Below are 15,999 nucleotides of genomic sequence, written 5' to 3'. Positions count from 1 at the left end.
AGCCAGCTCCCCGTATCTCCAACTGGGGGCCTTGCTGCACCTGGCCATCCCAGGGATGTGGGAGCTGTGCTGGTGTCAACTGGTATGGACTCTACCTGGAAATAAAGGGGAACAATAAGCAGTCCAAGCACCCTTGTGGGAGGTTTTGTCTGAGGATAAAAGGAACCATAGGAAGTGGCCTCACCTCTCTGGGATGGTCACCCACAGAGCTCAGAACCCTGGCAACCAGGCAACCACATTCTCGACACAGACCCGACCCGACCTCGATCACTGGCCTGGAGACCCTGGAGCTGTCAACACGTTTTGTTGTGTGCTCAGGTCCCCAGGCAGTGGCCCAGTAAAGGCTGCCAAAACCCATGTCAGCCTTTCCTTAAACACATCATAGCTTGTGTAGACTTGGAAGGCCAGTAGCCAGCAGTGCTTCAGAGATACCCAGGGTGGCCCTGGGACTGGTCAGGCAAAGCCACCAGTGTCACTCCCCTGGCCAGCACTGCAACCCTGTGTTTATGCCTGTGTGAACAAGGTGTGTGTGTGCTTATGTGGGGAGGAGCTGGCCCTCCCAGGGGTGTGGGTCATGGTCACACCCAGGACTAGACTGAAAGTGGGAGCCCAAGGACTGGGCAGCTCCTCCTGCCCGAGGTGTATCCACCCTCCAGGGTGTCTCTTTACTCCCAGGAGATGTCCTGTGTCCAGAGAGGTGGAGATGGCCAGGGAGAGCATTTTACCTACTCACCTCCCAGGCCCTGGTGCAGGATCCCTCCCAGGGCTGAAATCTAGCTGAAATCCATCTGCTCCCTGGAGATTCAGGCTCAGGTTCATAGGTCCTGGCTGGAGAACCTGGAGCCGGTAAAGGAAGAACCTGAGGGTAAGAAGCTACTGGAAGGGGGAGGTTCAGAGTCCCACGGTGGGAAAACTTCAGACCAGCCCACCTGCGGCCTTAGTGGGAGATGTCTGGGGAGTTATAGGATGGATTCCCTGAGGGCTCTGGGCTGTGGTCTGTTTGCAAAGACCATGCAAGGCAAGACTGTGGGTGATGGCGTCTGCTCTTGCATCTCCAGCTCTTCCTCAGCATGTAGAGCATCTGGCAGGTGAGGAGCACAGGTCCAGAGGGACTGAAGAGCCATCTCTGGCATCAGCTGTTGCAGAGGAACAGGAGAACCCAGAATCCCTGCTGGGGGAGCCAAACCATACCCAGTGTCCTGTGAGAGCTCCTGGGAGTTCTGAGCTCTCTCCTCCCTTGTGTGGGCAGCCAGACACTCATTAAGATGCTGCAGGAGTTCCAGAAGGTTATGAATGAATAGCAACCCTGCTGGGGGAGCCAGGCCCTGGCCAGCATCCTGCAGGTTAAAAGAGGGTGCTAAGCTGACAACAACCCTGCAGGGGCAGCCAGCCCATGCTGCTTTCCTGCAGCACAACCTGCCAGTGCTCACTCCTGCCCAGCATCCTGCTTGTCAACCTCCATGGACAGTTGAACACTCAACATGGACCTTCTAAACCTCTCTCCACCCGGCACCCCAGCCTCATACCCTTGGATATCTTCCAACTTGCCTCGGCCCACAAATCCCTGGCCCTTTTCCTTTACTTCTCCTTCTTTGGTTCTTAATTATTTCAAGTTTTCATTTTACTTATTCTATGGTTTCATTTTTCAGTGTGTATATATTAATAAAGTTTGTGTTGACTTCATTTAAATTGTGTACTCCTTGTGCATTATTTCCTTCACCAAGCATGCATCCTTTTTACTATCAACTTGTATAAGAGGTACCTCCCCAATGGAAACCCTGCACCCAACCCATTCAGGCCCCATACCCTGATCCCTTAATCTGCCTGCCGTCTCTATTCTTCCTCCTATTCTGGGGTTTCTTATTTAAGAAACTGCATAAATGGTGACTGGAAGATCTATCCACCTATTTTCAGAGGCACTTATTCATTGTGGGTTCCAGTTCCATGAAATAGCATTTTTGTACTTGGAGAGGGAAATCCCAGGTGCAACCAAGACAAAATGTAGAAATGAAGCCTCTGAAGTGAGTAAGGACTCATTCTCAGGGAAGCCTCACTCATTCTCGGGGAAGGCTCAAGTTGTCACTGATCAAGATTTGAGCACTTGTGAAAAAGTCTGACCAGGATGTAGAGGCAGAATTCCCAGGAAAGTAGAAGAGTAAACAGGTGATTATCATGGTGATTGACATGGATGACATGTCCCATGTTATCCCAACTCTATTAGAAAGGAAAAGTTTAAGTAGCAATTACCCCAAACCTTAGAAAAATATAACCCAACATTCCTAAAAAAATCTCACATTCTTTCTCTTTTCTTTGATATATAAGTGTTATATCACCTTCAAAAAGTAAACACCTTAGTTGATAACAAAAATACTACTCATAATTGCCTGGAGTTGAAAAAGAAAGGGCAGGGGCTTTAAAAAACAAAACAAAACAACAGATGGCTATAGAATAAATCCTTGCCCAAAATCTAGTCCACAGCTTCCATAACTGCCGAGGACCAGCCTCAGCAATATGTGTCAGGAGTCCCTGAAAGATGAGACAGCGTCAGCGAAACTTAAAGGGCTAAGGGGACGGGGATGAGGTAGTGAGGAGACACTGACACTTGGTGAGGTGCAAGTCTCTTCTATGAGGGACTCAGCAGGTCTTTATTCATTTTTTGCAAGCAGTGAGATGACATCATCCTATGCATAAAGCAAAGGAGAAACAATCAGTGCATCTTTTTTTTCTCCCATAGACTTTTGGCTGCTACGGGTCTCAGCAAGAAGGCAACCTTCAAGGTTAATGGATAAAAAAACTAAACCTTACACTAAAACTCATTATTTTAGCTTAGGCAATTACCTAAGACAATTACCTAAGTTGATCATGGTCGGTACTCTCCTATCAGCTGAAGCCTAAGCTGGAGACCAGCTGTTTTCTAGTTATCAGCTAACAGGGTTTTCTACCTAGAAACCTTTTAACACAGTTAACTTCATTTAAAAACTTTCCTAAGAAACTTCTAAAAAAAGGGAACTTCTAAAAAAAAGCAAAAGAAGGACTTAACTATAATTGTTGTGCTGGATTGCTTGTCAGGCATATACAACAAATTGTCTCCCATTGTCAAGTGGGCCAAATTGTTTAATAATTAATTTTTAAGCAGATAACTTTCTGTGCCATTTCTTACAGTATGCTGATACACATAATTTATTGCCCAATGTACTTTCTGAGAGGTTTTTCTCTCTTTGTGACCATGACCAGGAACAAAAAACAAAGGGATACTTATAGGTTATAGACTAATCTTCAGCCCCATGGTGTGAGGCACAAGGAATCTGTGAGGCTCCTTGGAAGTCTTCGGGCCCAAGGTGTGAGGTCCTTTTTCTTCAGCCCCAAGGTGTGAGGCTCTTTGAGCTTCAGCCCCATGATGTGAGGCCCTTTTTCTTAGCTGCTTGCCAGTGTCTTATCTGACTGGGGCAGCAAGGCCCCCTGCAGCACATAAGGTTATTCATTAAGGGCAAACAAAATTCTTAAAAGTCTACTTCACAAATATTAGTAAAAGTCTTAATCATGTGTGTTGGTAACCTAGATTTGTTCTATCTGCCAGAGACACAATTTGGATTCACTAGTTATTTATCTAATTGCAAGTTTCATACTTTTGTACCTGGTTCATGACTAACACTTTGCAATGAAAGCTACAAGGTCTCTGTGAATGTGTGTGTGCTTATGTGTGTTTATAGGCATATGCTTATCTATATGTAATGTTTTCCAACACTAGATGTTATTGTCGAATTAATTTGTAAAAGATCTCTACTGAGTTAGTTTAAAGAAAAATAATCTTCAATATCAATAGTGTAATTAAGTGAGATGAAAAACTTCATTTGTTAAAAGGACAAGTTCTCTTGGACTATTTGGTCAGCCTCTGATCAGAGATTATGAAATGTTTTTCTCTATTTTTCAGTAAACTGCCTAGAAAACAAAGTTTCTGTTTTATTGATTTCTGTAGTTTCATTTTGCCTTTATTAAGTCTTTGATAAGAGAACTGAGTACTCTCTATTAAAATAGCTAAGTTTTGTTTTGGTTTTTTTTTTTTAACTCTGTACCCTTCTGTATTTGCCTTTGAGGTCTTTAACTGTGCATATAAAGGATACTTTAGGGTACTTTATTAAAGTCTTTAATTGAGATTGGGTATATGGATAGGTACTATTTTGCCTGAGCTATGATCCTATTCAATCAATGTTTTAAAACTTTTTGATGTATTTGACAAACTTGCCAAAAATCAAGTTCTAAGTGAAATATTGCTGACCTTGAACTACATTCGGGATTTTCCAGAGGGTCTCTGGAAAACATCAAATAAGGTGTTCTCTCTCCTTATAACAGGGAACTATTGGGGAATGTCACCAAGATGGTGACAGAGAACTACTTGGCTTTACTTACAAGGGGAACCACTAAGAATAATCCAGGAATGGGGCACACTGAGAAGCTTCCACAGATGGTGTGGAGACTCAAGCACCCCCTCAACTCTTAGACCAATACATACTACTTTATTTATTTTTTAAAAGATTTATTTTTTTATCTATTTATTTATTTATTTATTTATGCAAGCACTGGATACAATCAGAAGCACGGGAGGGCAAGAGAATTCACCAGAGCCAGAGTGGGAACAGAACAGGCAGACTGACGAAATACACTGCTGAGGGGAGCAGCGGGAGGCAGGAGAGGTCTGCGCGCCACGTGGGACCCTTGCTGGCAGGTGGGGATCGAACCAGCTTTGCTGAGGCTATGGGCAGCTTCGCAGCCCAGCGCTCAACTGCTGCGCCACCAGGGGAGGCCCAATACATACTACTTTAGGAAGGGCACCAAGGAGATCAACACATCAGTGTGATGGACGGTAGGTGAAGAGAGATGTGCAGAAGTATTTGCAAATGAACCTAGCCTAAAGAGAAATCAGGATAGCAATCCCATCAAAAAGAATTAAGTATCATGGGATAAATTTAACCAAGGATGTGAGAGACCTACATGCTGAAATCTATAAGATATTGTGTGAAGACACACAGAAATAGAAAGATATTCCATACTGATGGATTAGAAGGGTTAACATCATTAAAAGTGCTCTATTACCTAAAAATTCAATTCAATCCTCATCAAAATTCTGACAGCATTGTTTACTAAAATAAACAAATGAAAAAAATCACAAACTTTATTTGGAACTACAAAAAATCCTGAGAAGTAAAAGAACAAAAATAGAGGTATCATGCTCCCTGACTACAAACTATAGTATAAATTGATAGCAATAAAAAATGCTAAGCATTGGAATAAAAATAAACACAGAGAACAATGGAACATAGTTAGGATCCCAGAACTAAATCCACACATAAATGACAAACAAACCAAGAACATACAATGGAGACAGGAAAGTCTATTCTGTAATTGTTCAGAAACCTGGACAACCATAAGCAAAAGAATGAAACTATTGATAAACTGCCGTCTAACACCACACACAGAAAGTAATTCAAAACTGGATTAAAGACTTGGATGTAGGACCTAAAGCTATAAAACTCATAGAAGTAAACATAAGTGATATGGTCCTTAACATCGGCCTTAGAGATAACATAAATATTTCAGAAACTATGAAATTCTTAAAAACCTGATCTATCCTGGCATAATGTTATTAGTCATAACCATAGCTATTTTCAGAAGAATGTCACAGAAAAATCAAATTCTCTTGCCAGTTGAATTACAATGAACAGGTCTTTAACTAACATGATCATTTTGAATTGTTTTGTCATTTATAGTTATTATTTTACTGGATGATTTTGCAAAAGTGTTTCTGCAAAGGTGCTTCACCTTCAAAGAGATTTAAAGAAAGACTCTGACAAGGACAAGTTTCTGATAACTGAGATCAGTATGTCTTCATGTGGGAGAGACAATGGACCTTTCAAGCTCTTCCCCAACGCTGCCTGCACAGGCCACTATGAGACAAGGGATGGGAGCCTGGGGCCTGCTGCTGTTCTCCTTCCCTCATCAGTGAAATGGGCCCATTATATGATGATACAATGTTAAATATGTGAAAATTTGCCTCTGCTAGAGGATGCTCTGCAGACTTGCAAGGGACAGGATAGGAAGTAAACCTGCAGAAAATTCCAGGCTGAGGCCCCATGTTAAGTTTTTGGGTGTCACATGATCAGGTAAGACGTGTTGAGATGGATGAGCTGTAAGCCTATCAGGCTCCTAAGAATGTGAAAGAAGTGTCAGTTGTTGAAAGGATTTGGAGGTTTTTGAATACTTATTCTCTACTTCACTCCATGTCTTTACAATTTATACTGACTTGTAAAGAAACAGGACCTATGAAATTGGGGATCAGAGTAGCAAACAACCTTTGAGAATCAAATATGAGTGAAGCAACTTAAAGCTCTGAGCATCTGCCAGCAGGGCTGTCATTTGAGTTAGATGTACCTGTGGCTTTTGAAGTTATGGATTGGACATTGATTAGAGGCAACAGGAGGAGAAAGTGACCCAGGATTTTGGTCCCAGTTCTGGAAAGGGGATGGAAACCCACTGTACCTCCTTAGGGCAATAGCTCCTATCACTGTTCACAGTCCTCCTTCAGGTAGATCCTCTCACCAAAAAGCAAACTGCAGCAGCCAGTGGCTGAACCCTGGTTTGCCTGGTGATCATACATGAATTCTCACTGTTAATTAAGCCTTGCACCAACAAATGTGCTATTCTTAAAGGATTGACTCTATAGCTTAGATGGTGGAAAACTGAGTGGTGAATGACTATGAATAAACCCATGTGCTGTCAGGGTATGTGGAAAGACAACTTGGTTCACCTGTAGGAAACTGAGGCAGTCCTCACTGTCTTCCAAGGCTTGGCTTTAAGCCACTGACACTCTGGTAATTAGGAGGTGCTGCATTAGCTCAGGCCTGAGTCCTGACAACTTACCCCTCAGGACATACAGCAGGTTAAGTGCATAGAAGTGGGTCTGTGGCACCCAAGTGGGGTGGTGTATTGTCACAGACGCAGGATTGCCCTTGAAATACAGAGGCTTGGTTAATAGAGTAAGAGCTTGTTCTATGTCTCAAGGTGACAGTCAAAGGGATCTGGGGTCATCCACCAGAATTCCCAACTGGTCAGGAATTGGCAATTTGATTATATTGGTCTCCTCCCTCCAAGTAAGGATTCTAAATATGCATCACTTGTGTGGACACTCACCTACACGGTCTGAGTTTTCTCCTGTCACCATGCAAACCAGGCTGCCACCACTAGGGGATTTAAAAACTGATCACAATGTACATCTATCTAGTCAACTAGATAGTGATGGGCAGGTGTGAGGTGTCACATTTCAAAGATTATGATATACAAAACTGGGCAAAAGAATATGATAATAAATGGAAGTTTTATTGCGACTATAACCTGCAAGCATGAGGACTGAAGAAAGGAAGAAATGATTATTAAGGCAAGATTTACTTACTAACAGGGAAACATCTTGATGGGTGGACTAAAGTATTGTCCTAGACCTTAATACATTTGAATGATCAACCAGTAGGACCTGTTTCCCCATATGCCAGAATGGGGATCCTTAGTGAGACACCGATATTACAAAGTGGAGTGCCCCCACTCTCACAATGGGGTAATGTGCCATGCTTCTGAGAACAGCAAGCCCCATCATACCTGCGAAAGAAATTCTCCACTGGAATTTGCCATGGCCTTCCTGTGGGGATGGGTGAGTTTCTTCACACCCCTGATGAAGGAGACCTACTTAGTCCTCCTTGGGATTTAATTGTCCTGCTGCAAGTTGAACCTGTTGAAACTCACTAGACCTGCAATGGAACACATTCCACTGAAGGTGTTGTAGAAATTCTGGCCTTTTACCCAGGCAGAGGAAGAACAAGTGGTGCTTCAGGAATGGGGAGGTCAGGAAAAGCTTTATTACTCATGTGGTTTAAAGACAGACCAGCTTGACTGGCTACCAGCCTCTTTTGAAATGCAACTTTGCTTAGATAGGAGTGCTGAGGCCCTGGCCATGAATCTTTTTATTTTATTTTTAAAGATTCATTTAATTATGCATACAAGAGCTGGGTAGAGGCCAGAGGTGCTGCAGAGGGCAGGTGAGAGTATTCACCAGAGACAGAATGGGGATCAGAAGACGACAGATCGAAGCACACTGCTGAGGGGAGCAGTGGGCAAGTCAGGAGAGGTCTGCGGCACCATGTGGATTGCACCCTGGCCTGCTGGGTGGAATCGAACTCGTGCTGCAGAGGCTGTGGACAGCTTCATAGGTTGCATCTCAACCCTTTGCACCACCAGGGAGGCCCTGGCCATGAATCTTTCAAAGGAAAGATCTTTAAGTAAGCAAACTTGTTAATTATGCCTGCATAGGGGTGTTCATTGCACCTGGGCTGGAAGTCCTTCTACGATCTTTACTATATCCATTTGCTAAATAATATATTTTCTCATCAATGGGTGGTGTTGATGCCCTAGCTCAAGTGCGGGTCCCTGTCTGGCATACCCACCCTCACCCCCAGTCCATCTCATTCTTGACAATGCCCCCCCGCCGCTCCTCTGCTACCATGTATGGTGTGCTGACCCAAAGAAAATTCCTGAAGCTGCCCATCTCCTGCTCACAGGCAGGTGGGCATATGCAGTTTTCCACTGGTGGCATCATTTGACTGCTGGCTATGTCTCCCCATTGCCTAGAGAGTGTTACAACACACATAAAATTCACCCAACAAGCCTTAAGTGATCACTGCCAAAGCCTATCTCTACTGAAATGTCTCTAATGAGAAGCTGTTCATACAAAAACCTGCCCACAGATGTTTAGAGCCACTTTATTCATAATTGCAGCAACCTGGAAACAAACAAACTATCATTCAATAGGTGACTGGACAAATTGAGTATATTTCTACAATGAAGATTGTTCAGTGATAGAAATAAACTATTAAGCTATGAAAGAATATGGAGAACCTAAGAATAATCTTAGACTGTATAATCTCCACACCGTATGATTTCAACTATATGGTATTCTGGAAAGGAAAACCTACAGAGACAGTAAAAAGACAACAGGCTGCCAGGGGTTCAGGAAGAGCAGGAGAGAAATGACTAGGTGGAGCACAGAGAATTTTTAGGTCAGTGAATTGTTCTGTATGATACTGTCATGCGAGATAGATGGCATTTATGCCATCACAGACCTGTACAGTAAAGCATGAACCCTAATCTAAATTAAGAAAATTAATGAATAACAATGATTTTGTATTGGCTAATCAATGATAGCAAATGTCCCACATGAATGCAAATAATGGGACTACATGTAAAGTAGGGGTGCATAGGAGGTATGTGGGAAGTCTACTTTCTGCATATTTTTTCTGTAAACTTAAAATAGACTTTGCCACTGAGAGCAATTTTACAAGTATATTCTTTTACAAGGGAAGATATATATTTGCTTTTTTCTTCTATGCAGTTTGAATTCTAGTAATACTCTATGCCTATTTATTTTATAAAAGAAAACTGTTGTATGTAAATGAAACACCTGTGGCTATTCAGTTTTCTGAACACTTTGTTTCAATTCTTTAAATCATAGGTACAGACTTGGTATTTATTAGTAAGTCTGATAAGATTATTAAATGGTAGACTGAGGTGCACTAAGAATTTCAAGAATTTATTTGAGCAAAAATTGACTCAGATCAGACAGTGTCAAACTGAAAGTGGTTAAGAGCATTCTGTCAACAGGAGCTAGGAAAGGTTTTCACAGCAAAGATGGAGTGGCAAAGCAAAGAAATAATTTGATTGGTTGTAACTTAAGTGGTTGTCCTACTGGGAAAGACCTAACTGGCATGTCATAATTGTTCTAAATTTTGCTCTCTGGGATCTGAGTGCATTTACAGGAACTGACTTTGGCTTAGGCTTGTGTTGCTTCTGTAGGCTACTAAGGCATTAAAGCCACTTCAGTCTAGTGACCGCTTTGCTTATTAACTTTAAGAATTCCCCTGTCTTGGTCATTCATGAGAGGGTTGTTATAGAATATCTGAAACTCCATTTAGCCTTTCATGAAAATATTGATGCTAATTTTTGGCATATTGAATTATTACAAGAATTAAAGAAAACATGCAATAAAATTAATTAGATGTCATGCTTAGGAGTACTGATATTGTAAAAGTTATAATTCTTTTTTCCTAAAAATATCTACAAACTGATATTGAAAATCTAGGAGAGCGTAGATTCTACCCAGGCAGAAGCAGAACAAGTGGAATGGTGAGATCAGTGGGTAGCCCTGTAAGGTCTGAGCCCTGGTTTAAAGACATAGGGATCCTTTTATACATAGCTGTCTTCATGTTTGTTACATCAATAACATCATTTTTCAGCAGGCACAACCATTTGCTACAAAGTCCCCAGACAAGGGCAGTGGACAGGTAAAGGGCGAAAGATACAGGCATTCCGTGATGGCCTTGGAGAGGCAGACCAGCTTGACCAGCTACCACCCACTTGAAATGTTACTTTTTTTAAATAAATTTAGTCATAAAGCTCCTCTAAGGAAAGATTTCCTAAGTGAGCAATCTTGTTAATTACGATTGGCATTGGAATGTTAACTGCACCAGGCCTAAGACCTTTTCTCAGGGAGCTTTAATAATTATTTTCTCAATGGTTTACTTTCAGGGTGACAAAATTTTGGTATTAGCAGCACTCAGTTACTATCTGGTTTAAATTCTTATTTCTCTGTGAAACTCACAGGTGATGATGTCAGGTTCTTGGACAACCTTTGCTGTCTATTTCATTTCTTACTTTGTTTCTCCAAGTGAGACCAGGGAGACTATAGTGATGAGTATCAGAAGGATTATACCAAGAGAATGAAATAAACTCCTTAGACAAGGTCCATGAAACCCAAGCCACTTGGTATCAAATATATCAAAGAATTTACCTAAAGAGGCATTAACCTGTTTTAGTAAGTGGCTTCTTTGTAATTTCTTTTTTTTTTTTTAAATCAATAGTTCTTCTCTCTCTCTCTCTTTAAAGATTTATTTATTCATTTATACAAGTACTGGGTATAGTCAGAAGCGCAGGAGGGTGAGAGAATTCACCAGAGCCAGAGCGGGGAGCAGAACAGGCAGAAGGACGGAGGTACACTGCTGAGGGGAGCAGTGGGCTTGGCAGGAGAGGTCTGTGCACCATGTGGGACCCTCAGAGGCGGCCGGGGATCCACCTGGCACTGCAGAGGCTGTGGGCAGCTTCGCAACCCAGTGCTCAACCAATGCGCCACAGGGGAGGCCCTTCTTTGTAATTTCTTATACTTCAGTTTTCACAATTTTAGAGGTCTTGATCCAGGTATTGCAGGAGGTATTTGCTATGACACAGTCTCCTTGTTCAGTCAACAGTAATCTACAGCAATTATATCATCTAATACCAACTTACCAGATCAAAATGATCATATGCCAAAGAGCATATTTTGGGGTGGCATATTCTGCAGATGGTGTTTACTTTGCTCTCCTAGATTTTGAATATCAGTTTGTAGATATTTTTAGGAAAAAATAATTATAACTTTTATAGTATCGATACCCCTAAGCAAGACATGTAATTCACTTTGTGCCCTTTTCTTTAATTCTTATAATAATTCAATATGCCAAATATTAGCATCACTATTTTCATGAAAGGCTAAATGGAGTTTCAGAGATTTTAGTGAACATATAGCTGTAATAGAGCCAAAATGATGTTCAAGTTGATATAGCGCAACAAGAGGCACTGAAACTGACCAAGAACACTGCCAAAATAGTTACTCTATTACTGTCTGAGGTCTTCACTGTGCACACAATTGCAAGACTGCTTAGGTTCAGAGAACAATAATGGGATTTATTTAACAAACTAGGGAAAAACAAAGAGTTACTGAGGCCAAAAATGGCCATTTAGCCAAAGCAGTGTCCAGTGTTTTTAAAGTCCTAAACACTAACACTCCAAAGATGGCATCTTCCAGCCACTGAGGACACAGAGCTCCTCTCCTGAACAAAAGTCCACACTCCCAAGATGGCGTCTTCCCACCACTGTGGACCTGGAACATGTGGCAGCCAGACTATAGGCCAGGTTCCAACTCAGGAAGTCAACAGAAGACACAACATGGGATGCTCCCGGAACTGCCAAGATGCCTCATCCCAGCACCAGAGAAGCAACACTCAAAATAGCTGCTGAATGACCCGACAAACAGCCACACTCACGCAGCTCAGTGAGGTGCCCTACTCTGGGCCTTTCTCTTCCCTGATAGGCTGTAACAGCAGTAAAGCTGGGAGCAGTTTCAGGCTCTCGGCTACCTGTAAAGCCTCTGATCCTATCATCTCTGAGGTTGGCTGTAGGAGGCTTCTTCACGTCCTTCAGAGGTCCATGACAGCCTTCTGGAAGATTGACATGGTGGGGGCAGAAATCGCTGACCCTGGAATCACTGAAAATCTGAAAATGCTGAATCCTGAACACTAAATGCCAAAGGTTGAATCCCAAACAGTGAATTCCAGGGCTGCTTCTGCAGTACCTTGTATTTCTTTTCTTTTTTTTTTTTTTTAAGATTTATTTATTTATAAAAGAGCTGGGGTACAGGCCAGAGTTGGGGGGGGGGGTGAAAGAATTCACCAGAGACAGAGCGAGGAGCAGAACAGGCAGATGGACTGAAAACACTGCTGAGGGGATCAGCGGGTGAGGCAGGAGAGGTCTGCTGTTTAATGTGGGTTTCTCCCTGGCTGGCCGGGAATAGAACCGGTGCTGCAGAGGCTGCCAACAATTCACAGCACTGTGCTGAGCTTCACAGTGCTGTGCTCAACCTGCTGTGCACCCGGGAGGCCCAGTACCTTATATTTCTTATTAGAAGAAATGTGATAATTTGTTCGCATTTTTCCTGGGGCTATCCTATTGCATCTAGCCCTGCCTCTAACTCTTTTCCTTTCTCCTAACTTCTCTCTTAAACCCTGTTGTTGAAATTTTAGCCTGAGTGCAACTGCAGTGGAAAGTGCACAGGTGAGAAAACACCAACCATTGACATTTTGACTCCTGCCAGACCTTGCACAATTTTTGCTTCATGCTTGTTTCCCTGGCAACCAGTCCCCATCTTCAGGTATTTTCCAAACCATAATATGGTTTTCTTAACTTACCAAGAGACACCTGGAATATTCTTAACACATCGGAAATTCTAAGACATTTGTGAGGTGTGAACCAGGAACTTACATATTTTTTTAAAGAGTTATTTTTATATACATACAAGAACTGGGGTATAGGCCAGAGGTGTGGAGGGTGAGAGGATTCACCAGAGACATGGTGGGGAACAGAACAGGCAGATTGACTGAAATACACTGCTGAGAGGAGCAGCAGGTGAGTCAGGAGAGGTCTGCTGCGCCATGTGGGTCTCCTCCCTGGCTGGGGATGGAAACTGTGCTGCAGTGGTTGCTGATAGCTTCATAGGTTGTGCCACCAGGGAGGCCCCTCTCATTTTTACTTTATATATATATATAAATTATTTTATTTATATAATTCTTATATCATTTTTTATTTTTGCATAATTTATGCATTTTCATTTTTTTTTATATTCCCCATATAATTCCCACCCCCTTATTCTGACCCTAATCCCTCTTCTCCTTCCTCTGCCTCCCACTGTAATGTGTCTCTGGTCTATAGTTGCTTGTTGATTTTGATTTTTACTTTATTGCAATTAGTCTTTTTCCTGGTCCCTTATTTAAGTTTTCTAAATTCCTGCTGTGAGTGAGACCATCCGGTATTTTTCTTTTTCTTTTTCTTTCTGACTTATTTTGCAGAGCATGATCCCTTCCAGCTCCATCCATGTTGCTGCAAATTGCATGAGTCTATCGTTTTTGATTGCTGAGTAATATTCCATTGTTATACATACCACATCTTCTTGATTCGGTCATCTATTTTTGGGCATTTGGGTTGTTTCCATAGCTTAGCTATTGTAAATAGTGCTGCTATAAACATAGGGGTGCAGGTGCTCTTTGGAATTAAAGTTTCTGTGTCATTTGGGTAAATACCTGGGAGTGGCATTGCTGGATCATATGGAAGCTCTATCTTTAGTAGGTCAAGAAATGTCCACACAGCTCTCCATAGTGGTTGGACCATTTTGCACTCCCACCAGCAGTGTAGGAGAGTTCCTTTTTCTCCACATCCTTGCCAACATTTGTTGTTGCTAGTTTTTTTTAGTATGTGCCATTCTCACTGGCGTGAGATGGTATCTCACTGTAGTTTTGATCTGCATTTTTCTGATTGCAAGTGATGTTGAACATTTTTTCATATGCCTGTTGGCCAGCCATTTGCATTTCATGTTTGGAGAAGTTTCTTTTTAGTTCTTTTTTAGTTAATCATTTTTTTACTGGATTATTTTCTTTCTTTCTTTTTAAATTTTATTTATTTATTTATTTATTTATTAAAGATTTATTTATTTATTTATTTATGTATATAAGCACTGGGCACAGTCAGAAGCACGGGAGGGTGAGAGAATTCACCAGAGCCAGAGCGGGGAACAGAGCAGGCAGAAGGACCGAAGTACACTGCTGAGGGGAGCAGCGGGCGGCAGGAGAGGTCTTCGCGCCATGTGGGACCCTCCTACTGTGGCCGGGGAGCAAACCAGCACTGCAGGGGCTGGGGGCAGCTTCGCAACCCAGTGCTCAACTGCTGCGCCACCAGGGAGGCCCTCTTTTTTTTTTTTTTTTTTTGAGTCTCATCAGCTCTTTGTAGATTTTTGTGATCAGTCCTTTATCATTAGTGTTGTGTGCAAAATTTTCTCCCAGTCTGTGGGGTTTCTCCTTGTTTTTGTTATTGTCTCTTTTGCTGTCCAGAAACTCTTTAATTTGATGTAGTCCCAGCTGTTTATCTTTGCCTCCACTATGACAGCTTTGGGCGATGTGTCTGTAAAGATGGCTTTGAGGTGCATGTCATGTAGTGTTTTGCCTATATTTCCTTCTATATATTTTATGGTTTCAGGTCTTATGTCTATGAACCAGGAACTTTAAATGAAGACAATTATAGGTAAGAAATATATTTTGGTCAAAAGAACACACACACATGTATACGTATGTGTGTGTGTATATATATATCTATAAAGAGTGAATATATATTGTGTAAATTACAATATTGCAATTTGCTACCATCAATATTCTATTATGGTTTTGGATATGATATTCAGAAACAGATAGTATTCTTTTTTTATTTTTTAAAGATTTATTTATTTATACTAGAACCAGGTACAGACCAGATCCATGGGAGGGTGAGAGGATTCACCAGAGACAGAGCGGGGAACAGAACAGGAAGACTGACAAAATATACTGCTGAGGGGAGCAGCAAGCATGACAGGAGAGGTCGGCTGTGCCATTTGGGACCCTCACTGGCTGGGATGGAACCGTGCTGCAGAGGCTGCAAACCACTTCACAGCGCTGCGCTCAACCGCCTGCCCCACCAGGGGAGGCCCACAGATAGTATTCTTACCAAGGATATTTTTCCTCTCTCTGATCAGGTCATATAGCAAGCAGATATTTGATCTTTGTGGATCCTGCACAGAGACCGCTAGATAGCACCCATGGACACAAGGACAGCAACTGCTTCCTAGTGGAACTCAATGCACCTCTGTACAAAGGTGATGGGGGCACCAAGATGTTTGAAGTAAAATTTTAAGGAATATTTTCATTGAATTCTTTGAAAACTATATAGACTGCAGTTCTGAAGGTTTCTGAGTTTCTACTTGGATGTAAATTTCAAATTTGGAGGCCCAATATAGAGACGACTGTCATGTCAGTCTGTGCTCCAAGATATTCACTTGAATCATGCCAACATTCTTGATTTCATTGTTGGACAAATTTGCATAGTCACAATCTTCAACATTTCTTCTCTGTGGAGAGTTTAAGCATATTTCTTCATTTTCCCAAGAAGTTCTGTATTTAGATTTCATAGGTGATACTGTAATAGTGATAAGTTATATGTATGCCAAAGATTCCTGCATGCCACAAATTTGAAAACATTTCACGGCCTACTTGATCAATTATTGAGCCTATCTAGAAT

General features: G+C 42.0%; 1 protein-coding gene across 1 annotated transcript in view; it reads left to right on the top strand.

The window, feature by feature from the left end:
• Nucleotides 1-15,615, top strand: part of LOC119253063 (DLA class II histocompatibility antigen, DR-1 beta chain-like) — a 40,761-nt gene extending 25,146 nt beyond the window's left edge. The window contains exons 5-7 of the mRNA XM_054698144.1: nt 12,218-12,360; nt 12,927-12,957; nt 15,458-15,615. Coding sequence (XP_054554119.1) covers nt 12,218-12,360; nt 12,927-12,957; nt 15,458-15,615 — 332 coding nt within the window. The remainder of the gene's footprint in view (nt 1-12,217; nt 12,361-12,926; nt 12,958-15,457) is intronic.
• The last annotated feature ends 384 nt before the right edge of the window (nt 15,616-15,999 follow it).

The sequence above is a fragment of the Talpa occidentalis genome, unplaced genomic scaffold (assembly GCF_014898055.3).
Source record: "Talpa occidentalis isolate TD23 unplaced genomic scaffold, MPIMG_talOcc4v2.1 talOcc4.2, whole genome shotgun sequence".
Taxonomy (NCBI): Eukaryota; Metazoa; Chordata; class Mammalia; order Eulipotyphla; family Talpidae; genus Talpa; species Talpa occidentalis.
Note: the sequence above shows the minus strand (reverse complement) of the source record. Positions and strands in the feature narration are given on the sequence as shown.